We start from the raw sequence: 27,949 nt of genomic DNA, 5'->3' as shown, positions 1-27,949 counted from the left end.
CAGTGTGGGCATGTTCCACCTTCACATAGGATTCTCCCATCACTAACCAACTGCTTCCTCTCCATGTCTCACCATGTAATCCAACACCAGCAAAGTACATTTCAGTGCTGGCCAAAACAGCCTGCCCACATGCAGCCTTCAAAACAGCGCTTTGGTCTGTATGATTGAACAATTACTGCCTTGGTTAATTTCCCATAAATGGGCGAGGAAGGAACACTTAGCTGGGTTACCTGCATGCCTGCACGTTGTCTCGTCTACCCCTTTAACTCCATAGAGAGGGTTTCTGATGAAGTCAGTGGCACTGGGCAAAACAACTCACACTTTCATGGCAAATTGGTTTCCATCGCATGCCTTTAATTTGTCTTCTACACCCCAGTGAAAAGAGTGCATAACTATGACAGCCATTTCAAACATGATCTGGCTCAGAGAATGCATGGGATGAAATATGAAGGCACCAGGGTCTTGCTCCATTAACTGTTGCTCCGGTTCTCTTGTTTGAGGTGGTGAAACGTTGATGCCCAAAAGCAATAATTAGTTCTGCTGAAATTCCAAAGATTGTGCTCCACAATTTCAGCTGGTAACTGACTTCTCTTTTAAATGTTTAAACATGCAGCACAGACACCATTTTAGTCTGAACTCTGAGGTTAGAAGCAACAGAAAAGACATGTCATATGGCACCGTGGTTTTATGTGATGTTATTCCTATTATACGAGAGACAAAAATCCATCATTTCAAAAGTTTCCATTTCTGACAGTGGTTGATAGATAGTGCTTCTATTATTTTTTTAAATAATGAATACGGGCTACCACTGCAAAACAAGCACGAGTGACTTTATTATTATTTATTTTTTTACAATAGTCATTATCACCATCTTTTGAATACTTCGATATTACCTTTGAATCAAATAATCAGTTCGTATCAATCCATAAATCCTGATGAAATGACCAAATGGATAAAAAGAACAGAGCAGTTGCGTATGACACGAGTCTAAATCTACAGTACAAAAATGTTACGGTGACACTTCCTCCCGTCAGAGGAGAAGGACTTGTACCTCCGGGTCCTCATGTTGTTGCCTCCATGTGCAGGACCTTCATGGACTCAGAGATCATAGAGCTGGTGTCAATCTGCCCATAGATCCCCACCAAGAAGGCCTTGTGGAGTAAGATGTCTGCATGCTCTGAGAAGAAAAGCACAATGAAGCAAAACAAAAAAACATGTTTGAGCGTGAATCCTTATACATCTTTAAAACACAGAACAGTTTACTTTCCAACTTGCGAGTTTAGAGCCATAATAAAGACCAAGCACAGAAGCTGTGTAGTGCTGAGAAGATAGGACAATCATACCTTGACAGAGCAGCACGTATTCTGGCAGGTTCCTAAGCGCCGTCTGCACCACGTCAAAGTTCCCGCTGCCCATACAGTACATGAAGGTGGGCAGGAAGTCTGCTGCAGTGCTGCAGCACCACCGAAAAAAAATAATCTTAGGACACACAACTTTAAGGACACACAACTTTAAGGAAACATTGTTTTACATGAAAGACAACACCTTACAGGTATCACTACAGCAACATTTGCAGCTAAACATTCCTAGACAACGCATCGATAAATTAATATCCAGCCAGACGACTGGCGCGCTCGCTCTCTCGATTCCTATAAAAATAAGCAGAGAAATCCTAGTGTCAGCATTCTGATCTTACCACGGGTTGTTCTGGATGCAGCGTAGGGCCAGGCTGAAGGCCATGTTACGACACAACTCCTCAGTAGAAGTCATCAGTCTCTGCAGGTCATTCTGAGGGCAGCGAAGGAAATGAAAACCTGTTTACTTACAGAGTGGTGCAGCAGAGTGTGTGTTGGGGGATTATTTGTTCATAATAAAGGTGTGTTATTAGAAGGCGAACTTACAGTGAAGTACTGGATGATCTCAGGATTCCTCTTGGACTTGTCCTCCACCTCGGTCAGAACTTCCAGCACGTCTGAAACACAGTGGGGAGCAAAATGTTGGTAAAGTTCAGCAAAATCCCTGAAGTTACGTGTTAAACTGACCCGAGAGTGTATTATACGTTAATGACCTTCGATGGCTTCTCCCCTGGAGATCTTCTTCAGGTACTTGGTCATGTCAGCTGCAGTCAGTGGAACGGAGGCCGAGATACTGACCATGGGCAGGGAACCAGAGGACGACTCATCTGATCGGAGGAAACCCAGAGACATGTCAAAAACACAGCATTTAGCGAGATGGTTGATTCGTATGCATCTGTACGCAGTCAAAATGTGTCATTCATATATTATACATGTTTTCATTTGCCAAATTGCTGATGTGTTCACTTATGTTTTTTCATTCAAGGCAAAGTTCTCACGAGTGGATAAGCTTACCATCTCTGTCCTCTGCAGAGCTGTCAGAGGAGCCAGTCTTCACAGGCAGGGTGAGGCCAGCCAGCAGGGATTTGAGCAGCACGTCAGGGTGCTCTGCCGAGAGCCCCCTAGTGGGACAAACAGAGAAAAACAAGTCACTCCTTCGTTGCTCCACACAATGTGAAATAACAACTAACATTAATGCAATTGTGTTGCCAATCCGAATGTCTCAATAATATTTTTTTTTAAACCCAGTTCAATGACTTACTGTAGGATATCGGAATGCTTCTGTAGATAGGGAATGGCTGTTGCTGCATCGTGGGTAATATACTTCTGAATGAACTGCACATATTTACTGAAGACGGCCAACGGATGCATACGAGGTCTCCTGAGGTTCTGCAGGGAATATGGACCACAACATTATTAACTCCATGATCAATAAGATAGTTATTTTAATGCACAAAGCAGTTGACCTTGTAGAAATACTACTGTTCTGTGAAAGGACATTAGATCTAGTCAAGATATCCAGCCAACCACAGCTGTAGCAGTGGCAACAATCTATTCTTTCTCCACCTATGAGAAGTCAAATAACTCTGAAACGCTAAAAAGAAAAACACAAGTAAATGTCACCAAACCAAATGGAAAACCCTGAGGCTGATCTGTGAGTGCGTTCCGTGTTCATTCCCTCACCTGCAGGATCTTCATGAAGGAGAGCAGGCAGTCCTGCAGCGCCCTCTGGTGTTCATTGTGGAACACTAATGGCTGCAGCAGCTCCAGGATGGCCAGCACGTTGCTGAAGAATGTCAGGTGGTTCTGGCTCCGGAACTCCTGGAAGTTGAGGTGGATGCGTCCGTGGAGAAGTGCTCCGATCATTGGCAAGTGTCTGGAAAGTTAAGAAAGGTAAGCTGTGATCATTCTCCAGACGTTCCACCTTACTACAGCAAAGGTGAGAACAAAAACATTGACAAGGTGGTTTTAAATAGCGTCTGTGATCGTAGCTATGGAGCTACAATCTACCATAAGAGGTGCATGAATTCATATATCCTATGTTTGTAATGAACATGGTGTTCACCTGAGGAGGAGGACAGGGTGGGACACAGCCAGCTTCCTGCAGGCCAGGTTAGCGTCTGACATCCGGTTCTCAGCCGACTTTGTGTCTCCCGTATCGCCTAGCAACGTGACCAGACGGTGAACCAGGACGTCGTGCTGAGAGGGAGGGATCACACATCAGTCCTTAAGACCTCTGACGGCTTCTGTGCCAGCCAACGGCTTTGAGAAACAGTTAAGCGACTGAGCCAGCTGAAGGTCTTCTCTACCTTGCATGTGGTGCCGTCGGCAGCCCCCTCGCTGCTCAGGGTGGCGTCAGGTAAGGTCACGTGCTGGATGACCTCTGGGAAGTGCAGGTAGAGCTGGAGCAGGAGGTTCTGGCACCGCTTACTCATCACACTAAGGAACACACAATGGCGTCAGCTAGCACACATCAGACAACAGTTTCCACACAGCAGACAGTCACAATGGTCTCCTACTACAATGCTCTCGTCTGATGTAGGCCTGGTTAGTTGGCTCATGCATGTCCGACCGTCTACGAATCAACAGGATTTGTATTCACAGGTCATCACTGGCGGTGTTTTCCAGAAACAGCAACAACCTTGACCAAGAGTCAGATTCCACTGTGTCTTCAACAACCATCATGTAATTGGAATAAACACCAGCTAATCTAGCGATGAGCCTTAAAAGAAGAGGCTTTAAAGAGAATGCCTATCACACAGGGAAGTGTTTATCCCACACAAGGCCAAACACAAGTCTGCTTTGTAAGATGGGTTTTAAGCAACCCATGTTTTCAGTCGCAACTATTTGTACAAGACAGCTTAGCTGTGCATAAAAATATTGTAATTGGATAGATAATTTTGCTGCTTGACCTTGGCCAGAGTTTCCCCATTACAATTGGTTTAATAACCAGATGCAGACTCATGAAAGAAGGTTTGGCTTCCACAAAGAGAAGTTGCACCCTGATCTCTGACAGGCAGCTAAGTCGGAGCAGGAATCCACAACACAGGCAGCACGTTTAGAGCTGCAGCCCTAATCCTCTTGGCTTTATTATAATACACTGAGCTTTTAAAGAGATCACAGAACACACGACTTCTGGTCGTTTTAATTTCACACCAATAGACCTAATTATCGCCTTTCCCCTGGTCCACACAGCGTTGTGTCTGACAGAACATTCAGTCTGTGAATTTCATCTGTTCCGTCTGGGGGTAATCTAGTGATATGGCCCCAAGTTTATCAGCTCAGTTTAAAAGAGGCCAAAGACCAAGTTCAATACTGGGGCTAATTAGGGAGGGTGAAAAATATGTCTAACTAAATGAACTGTGGGCACTTTAGTGAACCTTATGAGACCAAAATATTATGGAGTGTCATGTCTGCTGTTGCTGAAGGAACAGATGGGGTATTGAGAAAGAGAGGGCGTCTCTGTCTAAAGTAGATCACATAGCAAACAGATCACCCTGTAAATAGTATTAAACTCCCATTGGACAAGCCTGACTAAGTATGTCAGTCCAAGAGCCAACAACCCACCCATACCTGTCTCCCCATTTCTTTGTGCAGTTGATGAGGTATTCCGAGACTTTCTTCACTCTCACCAGGTCGCCATGGCAACAGCTGTGGAGCAGGGGCAGCCGTGACTGGATGAGGGAGCAGGAGGTTTGGTCCAGGGTGCTCTTGGCCTTGTCGGGGGCGTTGGCAGGGGGCGAGGAGTCGCCGCGGCTGTTGAGCTCAGACTCTGACATGATGAGGTCCACCAGACTGATAAGCTCCTCCGGGTTCAAACGCAGGACAAATGTATCTGTCTGTTTCTGGAGAGAGGGAGAGAGCACAAGAGAGAGGTGTTGGAAGCAGTCAGGCTGAGGGGGAATAGTGCTCTCTGATTTGTGTCATGTGAGTGGATTAATTGAAGTCATTATTTGAGGGCTAGACTGGTGTACCGTGCTACCTGTGGGGTCTTCTGGTCCCGGCCCTGCCAGATACGAGGGATGTGACTGCAGGCCCACAGGAAGTCCAGAGCAGAAGATGGGTCCAGTCTGGAGAACAGCATACACAACACCACTACAGAATATTACAATACAACTTTCACTATTTGGGAAACACTGTCAGTGTGACTACTACTGCTGAAGGTAATGATTTGGGATTGATATATTGTCTGACCGCTGGTCTTGCTGCTTGCTGAGAAGAGCACTGATGCACTGATGAAGAGTTGTCCAGTTGGACTGATGGGTCAGCAATGCCAAAAGGTATGGTCTGTAGGAGGGAGTTCCTTTACCCTGGAATAAATCACATGAAGTAAGGTGGTGAAGTACACACACACACACACACACACACGCACACGCACACACGCTGAGATTACCTTGTTGAGAGCAAAGAGCAGCTTACGCTGAAGGTCTGGACACACAGATGTGACCTCAGGGTCAAGAAGTCCCAGCCAATCAACAAGCAGCCCTGAGCTGGACCCAGTCTTTGTCACCTCGGAGCTGCTGCTGAAAGGGAATTGAATAGATCGACAGGCTCAAGGTCAGGCTACATGAATGATGAATCTATACAATCCCTCAGTCAAACAAAGTACTGATTATTAAACATACAACAGTAATATGTCTAAGGCATTACAAAACACATAAGATGCCAATGCCACAGTTAACCAGATTTGTATGTTGTTGTTTGACTAAGGGCAAAAAGACAGGTCTTAAATGATTTAGGCGTGATAGAATTTACATGCTTACTTGTTTGTATCCACCTCCATTTTCACAGCTTGCTCTTCAGTCTCCTGGAGAAGCAGCGCTATCACCATGGCAACAGGGCCTGCGGTGGTAGAGCCGGTCCCCGTCTCTGTTCCAATAGTCATTAGCAAGGCCAGCAGTTCCTCCAAATATGGAGACTTCCCCTCCACTAGCCCCTGTAACACTGGGAACAACAAACAAACAGTACTGAGTGTTAAGTGATGTGATGGTTGTGCCATTCCCTCAGCTACAGTGGAACGTTCAGAAGTAAAAAAAAACAAAAAAACAACCTGGCCATGATGCTGAGCTCAGGAGAAATCTTGTGATTCAGAGAAAAATAAAACATTGTAGGGGCAAGTCAAAAACCACACACCAAAACTATGAACTACCAACTACCATTATCGCATTTCTGCGTAACCTAGATCACCAGCTTGGCCGCAAACAGTTTAAAGTCAAAACATCCTTCATCTGGGCTTGATGGAGAGCTGAGCCCACATTGGACATAAACAAACTGGAAGCTGCTGGTCTGGTTTGGTTTCAGAGAAGAGCTTATAAACTCATAAAGGAACAGGTCAACAAAGGAAAAACAGAGACTCAGACGCGGCAATGAAACAAACAGATCTGGGGAAATTGAGTAACATCAGCCACCACATCCAAACTGGAGCAGAAATAGTGAGGATAGTTGATGTTCTAGGTTGAGAGAGAGTGAACGACGCACTAAAGTACCATACCTTTGCCTATCAGTTCCGGCTCTGCATTACATCTCTCCCCTGCCTTCAGTGTGGCGATTATAGCCCTCACGGCCACCTCGGAGTCCCTCTGATAAGCCAGGGCCTCAGCCAGGTGGAGGAAGCCTGTACGAACTGCAGAGGATAGGCATAAATCAGTTATCATCACACTGTTAACAGTCGATTACCTGACCATCTGTGACTAGGCCCAAGTATGTGTGTCTGTTTCATAAATATATACAGTTGAAGTCGGAAGTTTACATACACTTAGGTTGGAGTCATTAAAACTCGTTTTTCAACCACTCCACAAAATTCTTGTTAACCAACTATAGTTTTGGCAAGTCGGTGAGGACATCTACTTTGTGCATGACACAAGTAATTTTTCCAACAATTGTTTACAGACAGATTATTTCACTGTATCACAATTCCAGTGGGTCAGATGTTTACATACACTAAGTTGACTGTGCCTTTAAGCAGCTTGGAAAATTCCAGACAATTATGTCATGGCTTTAGAAGCTTCTGATAGGCTAATTGACATAATTTGAGTCAATTGGAGGTGTACCTGTGGATGTATTTCAAGGCCTACCTTCAAACTCAGTACCTCTTTGCGTGACATCATGGGAAAATCAAAAGAAATCAGCCAAGACCTCATAAAAAAATATTGTAGACCTCCGCAAGTCTGGTTCATCCTTGGGAGCAATTTCCAAACGCCTGAAGGTACCACGTTCATCTGTACAAACAATAGTACGCAAGTATAAACACCATGGGACCACGCAGCCATCATACCGCTCAGGAAGGAGACGCATTCGGTCTCCTAGAGATGAACCTACTTTAGTGCGACAAGTGCAAATCAATCTCAGACCAACAGCAAAGGACCATGTGAAGATGCTGGAGGAAACAGGTACAAAAGTATCTATATCCACAGTAAAACGAGTCCTATATCGACATAACCTGAAAGGGCCCTCAGCAAGGAAGAAGCCACTGCTCCAATACCACCATAAAAAAGCCAGACTACGGTTTGCATCTGCACATGGGGACAAAGATCGTACTTTTTGGAGAAATGTCCTCTGGTCCTTGGAAACAAAAATACAACTGTTTGGCCATAATGACCATCGTTATGTTTGGAGGAAAAAGGGGGAGGCTTGCAAGCCGAAGAACACCATCCCAACCGTGAAGCACGGGGGTGGCAGCATCATGTTGTAAGGGGTGCTTTGCTGAAGGAGGGACTGGTGCACTTCACAAAATAGATGGCATCATGAGGTATGAAAGGTATGTGGATATATTGAAGCAACATCTGGAGTGTTGGAGTGGCCATCACAAAGCCCTGACATCAATCCTATAGACAATTTGTGGGCAGAACTGAAAAAGCGTGTGTGAGCAAGGAGGCCTTACAACCCTGACTCAGTTACACAAGCTCTGTCAGGGGGAATGGGTCAAAATTCACCCAACTTATTGTGAGAAGCTTGTGGAAGGCTACCTGAGACGTTTGACCCAAGTTAAACAATTTAAAGGCAATGCTACCAAACACTAATTGAGTGTATGTAAACTTCTGACCCACTGGGAATGTGATGAAAGAAATGAAAGCTGAATTAATTCATTCTCTCTACTATTTCACATTCTTAAAATAAAGTGGTGATCCTAACTGACCTAAGGCAGGGAATGTCTACTATGATTAAATGTCAGGATTTGTGAAAAAAATGAGTTTAAATGTATTTGGCTAAGGTGTATGTAAACTTCCGACTTCAACTGTATATGTGCAATGGGGTATAATTTTGTACGCAGCCAAGGACATGATAAGGACCACCCACCATCAGTGAGCCGGTGCTTCTGGGAATACTGTCCAGCGAAGGACTTGAGCAAGGCCCGCAGCGGCCCCGCCTCCACGGCCGGGTTCTCCAACCATGTCATCATCTCCATGACAGCCTTGAAGAAGAGAGAGGAGAAGGCCACGTCCTGCAACACCAGCCGCTGAGTAGAAGAGATGGAGGAAGACCGAGAGAAGGAGAAAAATACAACCCAATACATTCACATCTGTTTGGTGTAATGACAGACATGCATGTATTCTGTCGTAGTGGTGACTGATGAAACACATACATAGGCTACAGAGAGAGACAGAGATTCAGCACTGTCTAGAAGGACAGCAGAGTAAATCAATCATACCTGGTAGAGATGCAGCTGGCGCAGCATGGGGCAGGACAGGGCGTGGCTGCGGTTCATGGCCATGACGAGGGCCCCGGCGTGGGCAGAGCTGAGCAGGGCAGCCAGGGCCTGTAGGAGACGCACTGACACCCCATCCTGCTGGGGGTGCCCCCCCTGTCTGGCACGCACCAGCTCTTGGGCCAGAGCCTGCTGCAGGGCCAGGGAGAGGGGCCGGGTAGGGGGGCTGGGCCTGCGGTGGTCCACCTTCAGAGGGAACATCTGTGGAGACAAAGGCAGAAGTATTAGACCCTCAGTCAGCACTCTGAAAAACAGGTGGTAGGTCTGACTATAGTACTACCCAAACAACTCTGTCAGCTAGGATAATCAATCACTTTACTGTAGGCTACTTGTGCAGTTATGATTTAAAAAGCCTTGTGTGTCTGTTTTATCAAACTACAAGAAAATGGTTGATGAAATCGGAGAGAAAAAATGATTTGCTCCATAAACTTCAAAAAGACTTCAGACAGGTATTAATGTGTCATCAATCTCCAGGCAGAGATATATTCCTACCTGAAGCAACATGCCGGTGAGGTCATCCTCAGGCCCAATCACTGGGATCTGATTGGCTCTCATCTTCAAGGAGCCACTAGGAGTTTCCACAGTAACTTTGGCTCTGTTCACCTCAGTACTATCTGTAAGGTTAAACGTCATAGTCTTCGGTTATTTACCGGTATGGACCCAAAATACCAAAACTGTGTTTATACTGGGCTGTTCCAAAACATTTATAATAAAGGTAACACAGAGAGGCATAAACAAATGTAATCACGTCGTAGCAGTAAGAGACTGTATGGGGTGGCAGGTAGCCTGGCGGGTAGGAGTGTTGGGACAGTAACCGAAAGGTTGCTGGATCGAATCCCGAGCTGACAAGGTACAAATCTATCGTTCTGCCCCTGAACTAGGCAGTTAACCCACTGTTCCCCGGGTGCCGAAGACGTGGATGTCGATTAAGGCAGCCCCCCACACCACTCTGATTCAGAGGGGTTGGGTTAAATGCGGAAGACACATTTTAGTTGAATGCATTCAGTAGTACCACTGACTAAGTATTCCCCTTTCCCTGACTGACCTCTGCGAGGAGGGAGAGAGGAGCTGAGCAACCCGTGGAAAGTGTGCCCCCCTGTGGCGCCTCGCTCATGCTGCACCTCCACCAGATGAGCCATGTAGTCTGTAGCACAGGACATGCAGAAACATCAGGAATAGAGAACATACCGTCAGCGCTAAATAGTCAGATTTATGCACAGAATCTTCAGGAATAAATCCTATGAGCACTAGCTACATAACTGATGGAAACATTATCCACGTGGCATAGATATAGTGTAGGAGGATAGTTTGTGGTCAAGTTCTCTCACTCTTGTCCATGATGTTCTGTTCCAGTGTCTGTGAGTCGTGGGATACAGCCTGGTCCAGGTACTGCAGCAGCTTACTCATACTGGACACAGGGATGCCAAATGACTGGACAAACAGCAGCAGCTGCTGGGGCTCCAGATCCTGCAGCGCTGCAGAGGACAGACATTGTATCATAAATGGCAGAATTATATTTTTTATACACGGTCGTATTTTACTCTGTTAGACCTACACCATATACCCTTCTACCTGCATGCATTTAATGTGTTTGGACTTGTACCTGCATCCACCAATCGTGAAACCTCTGACCGGATCATCCTCAGCTTCAACCAATCAGGTAGCAGCAGGGCCTCCTCGGAGGTGTCCACCAGGAAGGCGGTGGGGAGGGGTTTCTTGTCGGGGAACCAGATGTCCAGGAGGTTGAAGAAGTCACTCTCCTCTGAGAACAGAGACACATGAATCATACTATACACTGAAAACCGAGACTGAGGTACAGTAGACAAGCCATGTTTGTAACAACAAGTGTGGTATTCAGAGATACATACCTTTGGGTGGCCCGAGCGTCAGGAGAATGACCATGGCATGGACCACCAGAATGTGCATGGTGGCTGTCTCCCCTGTGGTCCAACGCAGAAACACCTGGTCCTGAGATTCTGACTATAGAGTTCAATAGTCAAAGGAGTAATGTAATTTCAGTGACAACTGTATTGACAGCAAGCACCTCTAGTTGAAATGATCGCTAAGGGTCTACCAATATGAAACCATCAGTCTGAAACCATCTTCCATTTAGATGTAGAAAATGTGAGGTTACCCCCCCACCCCCTCCCGTGTAATGGTCCAATCCTCACCCAGCTGTAGAGGTCCTCTCCCTCCTTGGTCTTCCTCATCCTCCTGATGTAGCTCGAGAAGATGGAGATGAGGGCTGAGAGCACAGCGTCTGACTCGGGCCGGCAGGAGTACTTGGAGAACAGGCTGTTCATGATGGTGGAGCGCTCGACAATCAGACGGGCCACATCCTAGAGGATCCCAAATCAAACCCACCTCAGTATCTAACTATGAAGGCAATACAGGGTCGTGTTCAGTAGGGAAGAAAACGTTTTGAAACTACCTGAACTTGTTCAATAAGAACACAGACTTTAGTTGTCTTTTTGCTACGGGGTGCTCGACTGAACACATAACCCAGGTAAATAATTGGAGGTATGACTGAGGATAAGAGATGTCAGGGCTACCAGAGCGAGGTCATTGTGAGACGCCTGCTCCTCCACTGGTGCATGCTGGGACAGGTAGATGAGGTAGGCGCTGATGGTCTGTGGGTCTGTCTCCATGTGGATGGCCTGGGGAAGAACAGAAACACAACACACATTCTTACCACATCCCTTCAGTGAAAAAAACTCTGTCAGCTACAACCTGACAATGAGGCTAAATACGGTTCACATTGGTACGAATGATCTAGACCAGTTCCCTACTGACCTGCTGCAGAGCTGTGGAGGTCATGCCCCGGACGCTGTCGAACAGGGGCAGCTTGGGGAGGTCCTGCAGGAGCCACTCGTATCCTGGCAGGAGCTCAGCATCTCTAGAGTCCTCCTCCATGGGCTGGTCCCTCTCCTCTCCATCCTTCAGACCCCCCTCAGTCAGCACCAGAGACAGACCCTGAACAACAGCAGAACAACCAAAGTAGATGAATACATCTCCTCAGCAAATCAATGAAACACTCATATTAGCGTGTCCTGTCTCTTATAATGCACCTTCATAGCCAGGACTCTTGACGCCACCTGAGAAGAGCTGAGGCGGCGCAGGAAGTAGTCCAACACCTCACACGTGGTCTGTTCGTCAGCTTTAGGACCCAACAGCAGATCCTGCAGCCGTCCAAGGAGCTGCCGCTGCTTTTGTTGCCTCTGGTGTAGCAAGAGAGACAAGAGAAAAAAATAGCATTTGTTGTTTTGTGTGGATTAAACAAAACATGACAAGTGTATCCGTTGAGATGCTGGAGTCAGGGATTTCTCTGACCACAAAAGCTATTCAGAACAAACTAAAAATATGACAGCTGTTAAGAAACGCTGGCATACTTGTCTTTTCTTGGCTCTCTGCTCTTTGCTCTCTCCTTCCTCGTCATCCTCGATGGGCAAGTTGTCATCTGCTGCATCGTGAAGCAGGAATTCACACAGGCACTGCACAGGCAGCACGTCTAAGGACCCCTCACTGGACTGCACCAGGTCAGCCAGCCAGGGCATTGACTGAGAGGAGGCCTGTGGAAAACATAGAACACAGTTGTAGAGTTCCTTCCAGAGAGAATACTTTCTACTGGCGAGAGAGGATGTGCTCTTGTTTACCTGTCTCTGGATGATGTTGAGCAGGAAGTCAGGGTTGCGAGAGCGACAGAGGAGGTGACCCAGGCGAAGGGACTGGTTAAGGCTCTTCACCTGCTCCTGGACTGCGGGTGGGGGTTTGCGAGGGGGGCCCCTAGAAAAAAGAAACAAGTAAGATTACCACTTATTATCAAATGAATGAAAACGGGCCAGTTTCCCAGACCCAGCTTAAGCCTAGTTGTGGCCTTAGAAGACCATCCAATGGAGATTCTACCATGTAGTATACTTTTTTTTAGTCTAGGACTAGACTTAATCTGTGTCTAGGAAGAGTCCCTAAAAGTAGTCGACAAGGTGCAGGTATAAAGGAGTATTACTGTGGGTCCAGACTGGTGAGCTGGGACAGCAGCAGGCTGTTGCTCTCTGTGATGGTCTGCTTGGTGGAGGCAGCTGCCAGGTGGCTCTCGAAGGCCAGGATCTCCTGCTTCTCTCTCTGGGACACCTGCAGCTCCCTGTTGATCATCTCGGTCTTGGTCTCCTCATCGGCCACCGTACACGGAGGATAGGAGTAGTTACTGCCAAGCAGGAAAAAGGGGGAGGAGAAAGATGAGCTTCGTTGAGTAGTTAGTCTGGTATGTGTTGGGTTTAAACAGATAAACGTTTCATACATGTGACTTACTTTGTCATGACCATCTCCATGAGCATTTTCAGTGTGGGATAGCCGTCCCAGGCAGCCAAGCCTGGAGAGAAATACATGGTTGATTGTAACAAAAGGTCAAACTTGTGTCTAAGGTTCTAATATATATACACTGATGATTTGTAGGGAAACCTGATTGAGACTCATACCTATTTGCTGTGGATTGAAAGCGGCCACCACAAGTAGCAGGAGCCACGCTTTCCAGTAGAGTGTGGCTATCGCCAGGTTCGGAGGAGTATAGCTTGAAAAATATCAAACGTGTTATTTACAGAAAACAAACATCAACTCAAAGCTGGCTGGCAAGTTGATTAATTACACTAAAAGAGAGCAGCATACCCCGCAGGAAGCTGAATGTTCTCTGGGTGGTGGTAGGTGCACAGGTTCAGCACTGCGTCAATCAGTTGGATCCGCTCCACTCTCAACACATCCAGATCTACAAAAGCAAAACCAGGAAACAAGCGAAATATCCCTCTTGATGTAAAGCCAAATAAATAAAGTTCCCTCAATGTCATCTCTTTTCATGAAAATGTTAACTACTGTAAGTAATCTCTGCTTACCCATTGCTGTTGCAGATGTTGTACCATCAGACTGGACCCCGGCTGCCCTCTTCACCAGGTGGTCCGCCAGCTCCATGGCGTCGGCCGGGCCCAGGGGCAGGTCACGGGACAGTCCGATGACCAGGATACGCATCAGAGTGTCCTCCAGCAGTGGCACTTCAGAGCACAGCCGCAGGAAGAAACTGCCGGAGGTAAAACATTTAAGTGATGTCAACGGAGCAGGGACAGACAGCAGGGACAGACAGCAGGGACAGACAGCAGGGACAGACAGCAGGGACAGACAGACAGCCATAAATAAAACTCATCTAAAACAAAGGTTGGGTAGAGATGCTCACTTTCTGTCGCTCTCAGGGGGCCAGTTATCCCACTTGTAGTAGGTCTCTGGTTGCTCTGTGAAAAGCACCTTGTGAAGACTGGGGAAAAGAAACAAGTATATTTTCATTACATGGGTAGAATTTTATCTTAAGTAACTATTGTAGGATGTTAATTAACTCCTCCTATGTTTATCTTTTTGAACAATCAAAGTGGCACGAAAACTCCCAAACACATACCAGTGTATGTAGTCCTTGGATGGCACTTTGGCAATAGTGGGAACAACAGTGTGAAGCCACCACACAGCATCCCTCTGAATGGCAGCGATATTATTCTGAAAGGATCTCAGACCATCCAGATCTGAAACAGACAAAAGGGATGTTCAAAATGCCCACATCGACAACAACCAGAGAACTACAAACACTTACTCTTCTTCTCTCCTTTGTCCCACGCAACGCCAGCCTCCTTGACCTGAGCTGTGATGCCCAGCATCATGGAGCACGTGAGCAGGTCTGTCACCTGGATCACAAAGCGTTCCTGTGGAAAACAGACAGAGAGCATGAGCTCAGATCCAAAGAGAACACAGAAGTTATTCATCGATGAAGAGGCACAGAAGAGCATGTAACTAGGTAATGGGTGAGTTATTTAATGGTACAGGAGACAGAGACAAGGTGGGAGTAATATAAAGATCATGAGCTCACTTTGAACTCCATGTCGACGTAGGTGGCCTCCTTCCTTTCCTGCATCAGACCCAGGCAGAAGGACTGGAAGTTGATCTCGTGCTTGGTCTGTTTGATGATCTCTCTCAGCAAGGCTCGAGAGGCACGCAGGTAATCATCCTTATTGGTCAGCAGGTCCTGGAACACCATGGCCAGGAACTAAGGAGAGGATCAGAAGGGAGAGGACAGCTTTAAGCGGTTTCTAAACAACATCTCCCTCTTGTGTTTCAGTTATTAAAAATAAAGTAAAAGTGTGATCAATCTGAGAAAAAAAAACATGCACTTCAATCCAAAATCGTAATGTAGTGTACTAGTGTAGTGATCCTTCTCTAGTCCTGTATTAGAGGAAAGGTACAGCCGTGTGTAGCCCGGTTTATACTGGTTTGAAGACTGCTAAGCATTTGGATCGCATGCTACAGGAGGAATGAGCAAAATCGTGACATAGACAAAAGATATTTAGGGAGACATCTTTTTCGAATAGCCTATTCCACTCAGGTGGAGCTGTGGCACAAAATAAATGTGTATTAGCCTTTCTGGCCATCTGTGTGTCTGTGAGCGGGCAGATGGAGCGAGTGACACACAGTCAACGAGCCATGCTGGCTGTGCTCTTGTTGCATCATGTGATGGGATGTAACTCATCATGGGCTCCAGAGGAACTCTGCTTTCCTCAGAACTGGATAATTACAAACTGATTTGCATATATTCCCCCATCTTCCTCTCTTATTAGGCCGTGGATACTTTATACGTTGTAGGTAGGTTGCACACACTGCATCATTTCTTTCATAAGCTTTCCTCTGCTGTAGCATACGTTTTTTGGACTCATCATTAGATTTTTCGATCTCAGTATTGTTCGCTCAATTTCACTCTGTGGCCTAAAATAAATCTGTGATTGAGAATAGCATAGACTCCCCACTTTCAGAATTATTCCCATTTACAAGCCGCAACTTTAGGACATTTAAATACTTTATTAGAATCGTTTGGAAAACAGTCTTCATAACTTTAATTGGACTTAATGCTTTATGATACTTTAATTAGTTGGTTCGCAACTTTTTTCCCCCAACCTCACATGCATGGATAATTTCTGTCTTTTAATTCTTTGCTCAACTGTAAGGTTTGTTCAAAATACTCATTTGATCTTTATATCTTGCTATTATTTTTTATCTCTCTGTGACGACCCTCCCACTCTGTCTGCCGTATTCTCTCTTTGTTCTTGTTTCCTTATTAGGATGCCGGTGGGCGGAGTTAGGAGGGTCGTCAGTTACATGGGAAACACCTGGGCCCGGTGTGTCCCAGGATAAATACACCACTTCCCCATTCATGGAAGAGACTCTCTCCATGCAGACACCTTTAAAGATTTTGTTGTGTATCTTGGTGGTTTTTGGTTGTTTGATTTGGCACCTTTCAACACCCTGCATTATCACATTCATGCAAGCAAAACACTCACTTACACTACTGATTACACACACCATTGCATATTGTACTTAGTTTACTTAATAAATATATGTTTTGTTACTCCTTATCTCCACGTTGTCTCCCTTTTGTTACGGGCTTTGAGCCAGTTCGTGACATCTCTCATTATTACCTTAGGCCTCCCCTGTTTGAGTTATTTAAAAGCAACTTAAAAACTTTGCGATCATGAAATAGCACGGCAAGAGAAAACTAGCAAGTCATTAATATCAAATGAAAATGTGGGCTTCTATAACAATAAGACACTGGAGTGTCCTCTATATAAATAGACTTTGGCTATTGGCCCAGATCATCCGACATTCGAGAGAGAGAAGAATATATATATTCTGACTGGATATTTTGTGCTGCTTTGGTCAGACTCTTACACCTCGATCACACCGACAGCATCATTGCGTTTTAGTACAACAGAAGTACATTCCTGGACCGCTGTGTTTGCCCTGCAGCATTGCATTGTAGAGGCAGTTGCAGTGCTTTCTGTGTGGTGCATACGTTGGATTTATCCAACGTATGCAAAAAATTGTATGCGTAGTGGGCTTGACAGAAATGGTAGTGGAAGGTGAATGTTTAACTTTTGTTGCACACGTATCCAGATGATGTACCATTTTGCGCAACGACACTGTTGGTGTGATCGAGGCGTTAGCTCTGTCTACACTGTTCTCTTGCTTTGTGTAGATAAAACATATTGATTGAAATAGGCTTTAGCAAATAGGAATATAGGCAATTTACTCAGAATGTCAATTGTTTGATATTGATTTTTCTACTTGTCCATTCGGACAACTAAAATCTAGATTCTGGTTGACAAACATTCCTTTTTTTATAAATTTTTTTATTTTTAAATTTGCCCCAGACAAGCCTTAATTTCGAGCACTGTGAACCACATATATTTACTTTCCCCACAGTAACAATTTTAAAAACTTTTCCTCAGCTGTCATGTCAGCATGGAATACTCCCTCACCTTAGGGGCCTGCTCTGGGCTGTGCTGGAGCAGTGTGTGAAGGACTTGCATGTTGTTGGGGTTCCTGGCATTGGACAGCTCGTTGAAGATCACCAGCTTCACCATAGTTCCCAGGTTGTCTTTGTGTGCATTCAGTAGCTCCCTGGTAATCAAAGGTCAAACAGCACAGTTAAGTGTATGAATAAAGCGCTCTGCACCAAGGCTTTTGAAATATAAATGGTCCATGTTGGATGTCCAGACTTACAAAATTGAACACAATCAGGTATGTTGATATGCAACAACTTGTTAGGGTTGAGGTTTGGATTGAACCAGGATGAGGACATGAAGCTAGGGTAAGGGTTTGTGGTTGAGGCCCCTGCGTACTTGGTTGAACATCTATAAACCATGTGTAGGGGACTATCCAAACTAAATCATATGGCCATAAGAGAAGACCTGCAGACCTGACACAGAGCATGTAGTGATTGAGGATGACTTTAGGTTTCAGACGGATCTTGATGAGGTTGGAGATCACCTCCATGTCGTCCGCTCCATGGGAGTTGCAGTTCATACAGAGAGACATGAGAAGGTCCTGAGCTGGACGGGTCAGCTGCAGACAAAAGGCTTCATTATACATAACAGAACACTAGTTCACTGTCAGATTCAATTTCATGCAAACAGATGCATTTACATGTTAGATTTGAGTTTGGAAGGCGATGGCTCTAATGTCCACTTTAGACCATAACTGCCAATGAAATGATGATTCCTGTTAACTAGTGATGGTGATGTGGGTAGCCGAGTGTTACTCCTCCTCTCACCTTTGGATTCTGCAGCCACATCTCTAGCCTCTGCACAGCCATAAGCCGCACCTCCTTGTAGCCACAGGTGGCAGTGAGCAGACGCAGCAGGTTACGGGACACATTGTCCATGGGCTGCCTGCGGTTCAACTGGTCCTTCAGGACATCTAGAACATAGTCCTCCACACTCTCAGACAGCTCCTCGTACCTACAATGAGTGAATGAACACAAACGGTCCAATAAACGGATCGGTCTAAGTAGAAGCAGACAGACAATACAGACAGGCAATCAATATGTTACTGCTACTGTATATGTAGTAGCCTTTGGCCAAATACCTTGGCATAACTTGTCCATCATCTTCAGGACTAAGTTTCTCCTCAGCAATCAGCAATTCAGTCTGGCTGTCATCCTCATCTGGGGTGGAGGGGTGAGGACTGCTCCCTGGAAAGTTGACATTCTAGTCATTTAGCAGACGCTCATATCCAGAGTGACTCAGAAGAGCAATTAAGGTTAAGTGCCTTGCTCAAGGGCAAAGACAGACTTTTCACCTAGTCGGCTTGGGGATTCGAACCAGCAACCTTTCGGTTACTGTCCCAACGCTCTTAACCGCTAGGCTACCGCCCAATGTTAAATGACGTAGTAATGATTAAGAGTCAAATCCAATGTCACAGGATTCACACCTGAACAAACCGGTAGGTACATACAGTTGAAGTCGGAAGTTTACATACACCTTAGCCAAATACATTTAAACTCAGTTTAACAACTCCTGACATTTAATCCTAGTAAAAAGTCCCTGTTTTCGGTCAGTTAGAATCACCACTTAATTTTAAGAATGTGAAATGTCAGAATAATAGTGAAGAGAAGGATTTATTCCAGCTTTTATTTCTTTCATCACGTTCTCAGTGGGTCAGAAGTTTACATACACTCAATTAGTATTTGGTAGCATTGCCTTTAAATTGTTTAACTTGGGTCAAATGTTTTGGGTAGCCTTCCACAAGCTTCCCACAATAAGTTGGGTGAATTTTGGCCCATTCCTCCTGACATAGCTGGTGTAACTGAGTCAGGGTTGTAAGGCCTCCTTGCTCACACACACTTTTTCAGTTCTGCCCACACATTTTCTATAGGATTGAAGTCAGGGCTTTGTGATGGCCACTCCAATACCTTGACTTTGTTGTCCTTAAGCCATTTTTCCACAACTTGGAAGTATACTTGGGATCATTGTCCTATTGGAAGACCCATTTGCAACCAAGCTTTAACTTCCTGACTGATGTCTTGAGATGTTGTTTCAATATATCCACATAATTTTCCTCCCTCATGATGCCATCTATTTTGTGAATTGCACCAGTCCCTCCTGCAGCAAAGCAAACCCACAACATGATGCTGCCACCCCCGTGCTTCACGGTTGGGATGTGTTCTTCGGCTTGCAAGCCTCCCCCTTTTTCCTCCAAATATAACGATGGTCATTAAGGCCAAACAGTTCTATTTTTGTTTCATCAGACCAGAGGACATTTCTCCAAAAAGTACAAGCTTTGTCCCCATTTGCAGTTGCACACCGTAGTCTGGCTTTTTTATGGCGGTTTTGGAGCAGTGGCTTCTTCTTTGTTGAGCGGCCTTTCAAGTTATGTTGATATATGACTTGTTTTACTGTAGATATTGATATTTTTGTACCCGTTTTTTCCAGCATCTTCACATGGTCCTTTGCTGTACACAAAGTAGATGTCCTAACTGAATTGCCAAAACTATAGTTTGTTAACAAGAAATTTGTAGAGTGGTTGAAAAACAAGTTAATGACTCCAACTTAAGTGTATGTATGTAAACTTCCAACTTAAACTGTACATACAGTACTATACCTGCACTGATATCTCCACCGGAGCGGCCAGTGTCAGTCTGCAACTGCAGCAGCATACTCTTTGGGGGCATTTTGGTACTGAAGGCAGTCTGGATATTGTCCACAAAATTCTTACAATGGGAACTGTCTACCCAAATTCGCTCCCCTAAAGAGTCCTCAATGTACACCTGAAAAGAACAAGAACATGTTAAAGAGCGCACAACAGTGGTAACAATGCAGCTAGAATACAAACAGAAATCCAATAGGAATGAGTAGTGATTCTCACTTTGACAAAGATCTCTGGCCAGTTCTCATCCTCCTCATAGGCTGCCATCAGCAGGTTGCAGGCTAGCACAGACACCAGACTGTTGCCCTTTGCTTTGAAGTTGATGGAGGCATCCCGGCGAAGGAGACTACACAAGGCCTGTCCGCAGACAGATAGAGAAAGTCATGAACCAATCTGTATAACAATGGTATGGAACTGATTGTAAAATGTTGGGTTCCAAATCTCACCTCAATAATGCCTTCAGTGGCGAAGAGATTGGGCTTAATCTTGGCCAGGAACATGAGGCTGAGGTATAGTGTTATGTCAGGTTTAGCCCGGTTCATCTTCAGCTGTTTGACAGCTCCACAGAGCACCCCTTCAATGCGATCATCATTTCCATCCTGCTCTGCATTCTCAATCTCATCCAGGAGCACTGCTGGGGGGACTGCAAGAGAACCATTGTGTTAGTAATATGCACAGTCACAGCACATCACAGACACAAGATTCACCACTACCTATTCCACTGAAAAACATATTTGAATTGAAACTGTTTCCTACCTTCTATGGGCACCACTGAGGGCTCCTTGATCGAAGGCGATATAGCCCTTTTGTCCACTGCTGCCACATCAGCCAGTCGTCCTAGGGCGCTGACAGGAGGGGTAGAGGAGATCTTGGGGCGCTTCACGAGGCCGGATAGGCCAGAGGAGGATGGAAGTGACGAGGAAGTCTCTCGTTTACGGTCAGTGGGTAAGGTGGACGCTGGCTTAAGGAGAACTGCAGGTGCTTTGGACTCTCCGCCACTCTTTGACCCCAATGCTATGAAATCTCCAGGAGGAGGGTGCCCTATTGGCAACATTTTGAAGAGAAACACTTGTAATAATATTGTATGTTTGACAAAAGTAAGATAAAGTGGGTGCACATAGCTAGATACTGTACATACCTGAGGGCTTTGCTGCACTAGGCCGCCTGATCGTTGTAGGCTTGGGACGATTCATTGTGTACACTCACTGCCAAATCATGTACTGTGTGGGTGCAGAGATTTCAACGTGAGACACATAGATAGCTAGTTAGCATAGCTACCTGGAAACTGGTCGGTAAATAATTATCTCATCTCAACATCGAGGCTGCTGATTTGTAAAGCATTTTTACATCACGATAACGGATTTATCCCCAAAAAGTGCCTAAAACCTTTGGCATTTGTCAAACTGAAAGGGCTAAGCAGCAGCTATTAGCTCGCTAACTAACGTTACTGTTATTGTGAAGCATTATAGACAGCGGCTACCTAAGGTTACCGGTATGTGAGTTAGCTAGTAACTAGCTACAAGCAATTACATCGGAAAAAGCTGGTTAGATAAACAACTACGTGTTAGTTCGTTTCCAACATGCATGGGTAATTATGACTGACTGTTGGAATTGCAAACTATTGAATATCAAAAAGAAATAGACCCGTTCTCACTTCCATGTTGTATTCCCGAACGGAAGTTCCCGCGTCTCGAACGGAAGTCCCGCCCGTGCAATGGTAAGCGTTGAAGAACATCAAATCAAATCAAAATGTATTTGTCACATACACATGGCAGATGTTAATGCGAGTGCAGCGAAATGCTTGTGCTTCTAGTTCCGACAATGCAGTAATAACCAACGAGTAATCTAGCTAACAATTCCAAAACTACTACCTTATACACACAAGTGTAAAGGGATAAAGAATATGTACATAAAGATATATGAATGAGTGATGGTACAGAGCGGCATAGGCAAGATGCAGTAGATGGTATCGAGTACAGTATATACATATGAGATGAGTATGTAAACAAAGTGGCATAGTTTAAAGTGGCTAGTGATACATGTATTACATAAAGATGCAGTAGATGATATAGAGTACAGTATATACGTATGCATATGAGATAAATAATGTAGGGTATGTAAACATTATATTAAGTAGCATTGTTTAAAGTGGCTAGTGATATATTTTACATCAATTCCCATCAATTCCCATTATTAAAGTGGCTAGAGTTGAGTCAGTGTGTTGGCAGCAGCCACTCAATGTTAGTGGTGGCTGTTTAACAGTCTGATGGCCTTGAGATAGAAGCTGTTTTTCAGTCTCTCGGTCTCAGCTTTGATGCACCTGTACTGACCTCGCCTTCTGGATGATAGCGGGGTGAACAGGCATTGGCTCGGGTGGTTGTTGTCCTTGATCTTTATGGCCTTCCTGTGACATCGGGTGGTGTAGGTGTCCTGGAGGGCAGGTAGTTTGCCCCCGGTGATGCGTTGTGCAGACCTCACTACCCTCTGGAGAGCCTTAAGGTTGTGGACGGAGCAGTTGCCGTACCAGGCAGTGATACAGCCCGACAGGATGCTCTCGATTGTGCATCTGTAGAAGTTTGTGAGTGCTTTTGGTGACAAGCCGAATTTCTTCAGCCTCGTGAGGTTGAAAAATGTGCTGGTACTGTGTAGATCACAAACTAAATGCAGATTAGGCTATAGGCTAATAAGGATAGAAACATCTGCATTGTGTTATTAATCAAAATGTATTTAGATATTTTTCATTAAAATCATGTATGACTAATGTTCCCATTGTAATTGTATTTATCCTATATGTAATTTCCCCAGTTTCACAAGTAGGCCTAGGCCAAGTGTAATAATGTCTGGCAGTGGGTGTTGTTATGGGTGGCACTATTTGCCTGAAAGCTTTGGAAAAGGAATAAGGTTTCCAAGAATCCTCACAATGATGTCAGGCATGGAAACATACATTACTGATTGTGCCAGACAAAGAAAACAGACCTGTCACCCAGAAAGGCACACACTGTAAAGCACATATTGGGGGAAAAAAAAACATGTGCTTGTAATCTAGCCTTGTTAGTGAAAATGCTTTAGCTCTTGTATCTGGTTAAAGTTACTACTTATGAAAAACGGCATGGCAATTGTGCTCTCCTTTCATGTTACACATTCCATTTATCTGATGACACCATTATAGTGCATAACAAAGCCTTACTATTCCCAAACCAAAAGATGAGCCTTTTATCCTACATGCGACACTGTTACAGTATTCTCCATGCTATTACATCAGACATGTTTGACACTTTCTCTAATAGCAACAAACTAGCCTACATCTTATTCAGAGACTATATTGCTGAATACTAGTCTTTCATAGCAGACTACTAACACAAACTGAAACTGCTTCACCACATGTTTCCATAGCCCTGTAACCTGACAGTGTGTTACATAAAGTGTTTTTAATATTACACATATTTTGGACAAATCAGTGGAATGCTTAGTCATGTTCCAAATATAAATCTTGTGTCACATGGGAGGTCCACAAACCTGAAAAAACAGTTTGTGAGTAGTCTGTTTCTTCAGAAACAACTCATGGGTAACTATGAGTCAATGTTTTTAAGGAGAAATCCACCCAAAACAGAATCTCCCATTTTGTTTGCACCTCAGGAAGCTAAAGTCAATGTTGAAGTCATATTGCTATGACAATTGCAAACCTTTTAATTTGTTTTACTCGGTACCCAGGGTTGAGTAGGCTACTTTCTTTGTAATATGTATAATGTAATATCTTTTTTTTTTCACCTTTATTTAACCAGGTAGGCTAGTTGAGAACAAGTTCTCATTTACAACTGCGACCTGGCCAAGATAAAGCATAGCAGTGTGAACAGACAGCAACACAGAGTTACACATGGAGTAAACAATAAACAAGTCAATAACAGAGTAGAATTTTTTTTTAAATAATAATTTAAAGAGTCTATATACCTTGTGTGCAAAAGGCATGAGGAGGTAGGCGAATAATTACAATTTAGCAGATTAACACTGGAGTGATAAATGATCAGATGGTCATGTGCAGATAGAGATACTGGTGTGCAAAAGAGCAGAAAAGTAAATAAATAAAAACAGTATGGGGATAAGGTAGGTAAATTGGGTGGGCTATTTACCGATGGATTATGTACAGCTGCAGCGATCGGTTAGCTGCTCAGATAGCAGATGTTTAAAGTTGGTGAGGGAGATAAAAGTCTCCAACTCGTTCCAGTCACAGGCAGCAGAGAACTGGAAGAAAAGGCGGCCGAATGAGATGTTGGTTTTCGGGATGATCAGTGAGATACACCTGCTGGAGCGCATGCTACGGGTGGGTGTTGCCATCGTGACCAGTGAACTGAGATAAGGCGGAGCTTTACCTAGCACGGACTTGTAGATGACCTGGAGCCAGTGGGTCTGGCGACGAATATGTAGCGAGGGCCAGCCAACTAGAGCATACAGGTCGCAGTGGTGGGTGGTATAAGGTGCTTTAGTAACAAAGCGGATGGCACTGTGATAAACTGCATCCAGTTTGCTGAATAGAGTATTAGAAGCCATTTTGTAGATGACATCGCCGAAGTCGAGGATCGGTAGGATAGTCAGTTTTACTAGGGTAAGTTTGGTGGCGTGAGTGAAGGAGGCTTTGTTGCGAAATAGAAAGCCGATTCTAGATTTGATTTTGGATTGGAGATGTTTGATATGAGTCTGGAAAGAGAGTTTACAGTCTAGCCAGACACCTAGGTACTTATAGATGTCCACATATTCTAGGTCGGAACCATCCAGGGTGGTGATGCTAGTCGGGTGTGCGGGTGCAGGCAGCGAACGGTTGAAAAGCATGCATTTGGTTTTACTAGCATTTAAGAGCAGTTGGAGGCCACGGAAGGAGTGTTGTATGGCATTGAAGATTGTTTGGAGGTTAGATAGCACAGTGTCCAAGGAAGGGCCAGAAGTATACAGAATGGTGCCGTCTGCGTAGAGGTGGATCAGGGAATCGCCCGCAGCAAGAGCAACATCATTGATATATACAGAGAAAAGAGTCGGCCCGAGAATTGAACCCTGTGGCACCCCCATAGAGACTGCCAGAGGACCGGACAACATGCCCTCCGATTTGACACACTGAACTCTGTCTGCAAAGTAGTTGGAGAACCAGGCAAGGCAGTCATTAGAAGAACCGAGGCTACTGAGTCTGCCAATAAGAATATGGTGATTGACAGAGTCGAAAGCCTTGGCCAGGTCGATGAAGACGGCTGCACAGTACTGTCTTTTATCGATGGCAGTTATGATATCGTTTAGTACCTTTAGCGTGGCTGAGGTGCACCCGTGACCGGCTCGGAAACCAGATTGCACAGTGGAGAAGGTACGTGGGATTCGAGATGGTCAGTGATCTGTTTGTGTACTTGGCTTTCTAAGACCTTAGTTAGGCAGGGCAGGATGGATATAGGTCTGTAACAGTTTGGGTCCAGGGTGTCTCCCCCTTTGAAGAGGGGGATGACCGCGGCAGCTTTCCAGTCCTTGGGGATCTCAGACGATATGAATGAGAGGTTGAACAGGCTGGCAATAGGGGATGCGACAATGGCGGCGGATAGTTTCAGAAATAAAGGGTCCAGATTGTCAAGCCCAGCTGTACGGGTCCAGGTTTTGCAGCTCTTTCAGAAGATCTGCTATCTGGATTTGGGTAAAGGAGAAGCTGGGGAGGCTTGGGCGAGTAGCTGCGGGGAGTTTGGAGCTGTTGGCCAAGGTTAGAGTAGCCAGGAGGAAGGCATGGCCAGCCGTTGAGAAATGCTTGTTGAAGTTTTCGATTATTATGGATTTATCGGTGGTGACCGTGTTACCTAGCCTCAGTGCAGTGGGCAGCTGGGAGGAGGTGCTCTTGTTCTCCATGGACTTAATTTAAAGTTATCTGTCCAAAATTGTAATCAGTAACTTAACTTTTGTATTACCCAAACTCAGTCACCAAATCTTATGACTTTCAGTTATGTTTGGATTACTTTCTCCTTAAGAGGCATTAGAAGATGATCCTTTCTGAATTTAGAAGTAATTAGCTAGTTTTTCAAAAAAAGAAAATAGCTGGTATCCTAACTGATGAGTTATTTTTTTGTAATCAGTTTACAAGTAAACAGTTACTCCCAAACCCTGCTAATAACTAGACTTAAGAAGTTAGTGAAGTCATCATTTATATGTTAATCTTTAACAGTCTGTTGGGGTACTGGAGGTTCATTTTCCAACCTTCTGTAAACAGTCGGGGGGGGCTCTTTGTTCTAGATAATTTTATCCGAGCTCGGCATCATACATCATTGGTGGGATATCGTGGGCATAAAAGCTAACACCTCCTCTGATCTTTATTGTTTCATATCCCAGTACACTACTGTGTAATATTGATTTAGTCAAAACAAAGACATGAACAGACAAGTCCTGCCTCAGGTAAAGGCTTCGACACTGCTGGAGTGGAACATCTGGGGGACACATTTTTCTAATAAATCGCCACATGATCAATAAAATAATGAATTGCAGACAGCCCAACTATACACCAAGCCAAACAATCCCATGCCACAGTGCACATTCAATTACATTTTTAATTACAAGAATGCTCAGGGGGGGATTACAGAGGCATATAAACTATTGCGAACATAACCTGATGTTAATTCTGTTGACAAGATGTGCTCTAATAAAGCAGGTTTGGGCATTGCTTTAGAATGAGAACCACCCATAACACAAACTTGAGTAATTACTCATCTCAAAAGCTTCATTTGCTTTCAACTTTATTGTACTCTGCATGAGAGATCCCAGCACATCAATGTACAATTTAGTCCATATGCCTCTCCTGAGGAAAACGCTCATGTGTTGAATCACCCCTGACAATGGTCTTCCACAGAAATACAACCATACACCAACCTCCTGGCTCTAGGCCCAGCTACAGTGGGTGAACTCTATGGGAGTTAGTCAGTTCCTTTGCTAGGAAATTAGTGGGAATCTTTTTTCTTATTGTTTACAGTGTAATGGACAGGTCCTCACTAAAGACATCCTGATTTGAACCAATGTATGAATGCATATTGTAAGGAGCAAGTTGATTATTATATGAATATCATTCAGTAATTTACAACCCTTCCATTTAAATTGGACCTTTTCCATTCTCAAGCCTATGCAGTGCAGTCTATGGTTGCATTTACACAGCCAGCCCAATTTTGATATTTTGCCACTAACTGGTCTTTTGACTAATCAGATCGGATCTTTTGCCCATAATTGGGAAAAAGACCAGAATTGGAATGCCTGTGTAAATGCAGGCAATGCGTGTTTATTGTTTCAATACTTCTATTGGTGCATCTAAATATATGTGGCAACCTTACGCAAGTGAATAAATACTGTTGAAGCCAATTAGACCACAGCCTTAAGGCATGTCAGCACTGCTTATCAACTCTGTGCTCAGTTTGAGGATGTTCAATGAGATGAGCCCTAGAGTTAGGCTGTTAATGTATATCACATACATACACATTTTAAACATGCAGTATTAACATTTGTAAATCATTTTTAGAAGAATATTTGATTTGTCTGTTTAAAAACATTAATGCAGCGTATGACCGGACTTGTTCTTGTAGACTTACAACAAGAACAACTGAGAAGCACGTTGTGGGAGTCCTTAGTTGGGGGGGGTACTACTAGTTTATTTTTGGAGATGTGTCATGTTTTTTTTCTAAAGCATTTCACCTAAGAGAATGTCTGTCACCCTTCTCAGACTATATATTGTCTTGCATGAGAATGGTCTTGGGGCAGTAACGTAAGTGGTTAGTAAGAAGGCGGAATAGGCAAGCTTATAGTTGGCCTCAGAGCCTTCAACATTATGCAGCCTGTAATAAATCCATAACTCAAAATAAATGTTGGAAGGACAGGACATTGGTAAAGACAG

General features: G+C 44.5%; 1 protein-coding gene across 3 annotated transcripts; it reads right to left on the bottom strand.

The window, feature by feature from the left end:
* Positions 1 to 803: 803 nt before the first annotated feature.
* Positions 804 to 21,785, bottom strand: LOC110538240 (integrator complex subunit 1). 3 transcript variants are annotated; one of them, XM_021624935.2, is made up of 48 exons: positions 21,716 to 21,785; positions 21,200 to 21,281; positions 20,818 to 21,102; positions 20,508 to 20,704; positions 20,281 to 20,418; positions 20,017 to 20,182; positions 18,502 to 18,607; positions 18,188 to 18,374; positions 17,834 to 17,979; positions 17,394 to 17,535; positions 14,954 to 15,130; positions 14,681 to 14,789; positions 14,492 to 14,612; positions 14,276 to 14,353; positions 13,941 to 14,122; positions 13,720 to 13,816; positions 13,533 to 13,624; positions 13,366 to 13,426; positions 13,064 to 13,261; positions 12,714 to 12,843; positions 12,450 to 12,629; positions 12,129 to 12,278; positions 11,854 to 12,033; positions 11,613 to 11,717; positions 11,232 to 11,399; positions 10,929 to 11,040; positions 10,664 to 10,822; positions 10,389 to 10,535; positions 10,106 to 10,204; positions 9,553 to 9,674; positions 9,004 to 9,261; positions 8,652 to 8,811; positions 6,847 to 6,978; positions 6,119 to 6,299; positions 5,749 to 5,878; positions 5,550 to 5,665; positions 5,338 to 5,425; positions 4,929 to 5,200; positions 3,665 to 3,794; positions 3,421 to 3,554; positions 3,039 to 3,231; positions 2,617 to 2,744; positions 2,370 to 2,476; positions 2,069 to 2,182; positions 1,902 to 1,972; positions 1,697 to 1,788; positions 1,344 to 1,453; positions 804 to 1,177 (listed from the first exon to the last, which is right to left on the bottom strand). In XM_021624935.2, exons 2-48 carry the CDS (start codon positions 21,252 to 21,254, stop codon positions 1,062 to 1,064), a joined length of 6,621 nt encoding a protein of 2,206 aa, XP_021480610.2. In that variant the 5' UTR covers positions 21,255 to 21,281; positions 21,716 to 21,785; the 3' UTR covers positions 804 to 1,061. The 3 variants fall into 3 exon arrangements, 2 of the variants coding, with proteins under 2 accessions (XP_021480610.2, XP_021480611.2); XM_021624936.2 differs by having other exon boundaries at positions 1,036 to 1,177; positions 5,749 to 5,875; XR_005035132.1 differs by lacking the exons at positions 804 to 1,177; positions 1,344 to 1,453; positions 1,697 to 1,788; ... (3 more) ...; positions 2,617 to 2,744; positions 3,039 to 3,231 and having other exon boundaries at positions 4,988 to 5,200.
* Positions 21,786 to 27,949: the final 6,164 nt, after the last annotated feature.

The sequence above is a fragment of the Oncorhynchus mykiss genome, chromosome 12 (assembly GCF_013265735.2).
Source record: "Oncorhynchus mykiss isolate Arlee chromosome 12, USDA_OmykA_1.1, whole genome shotgun sequence".
In the NCBI taxonomy this organism is placed as follows: domain Eukaryota; kingdom Metazoa; phylum Chordata; class Actinopteri; order Salmoniformes; family Salmonidae; genus Oncorhynchus; species Oncorhynchus mykiss.
Note: the sequence above shows the minus strand (reverse complement) of the source record. Positions and strands in the feature narration are given on the sequence as shown.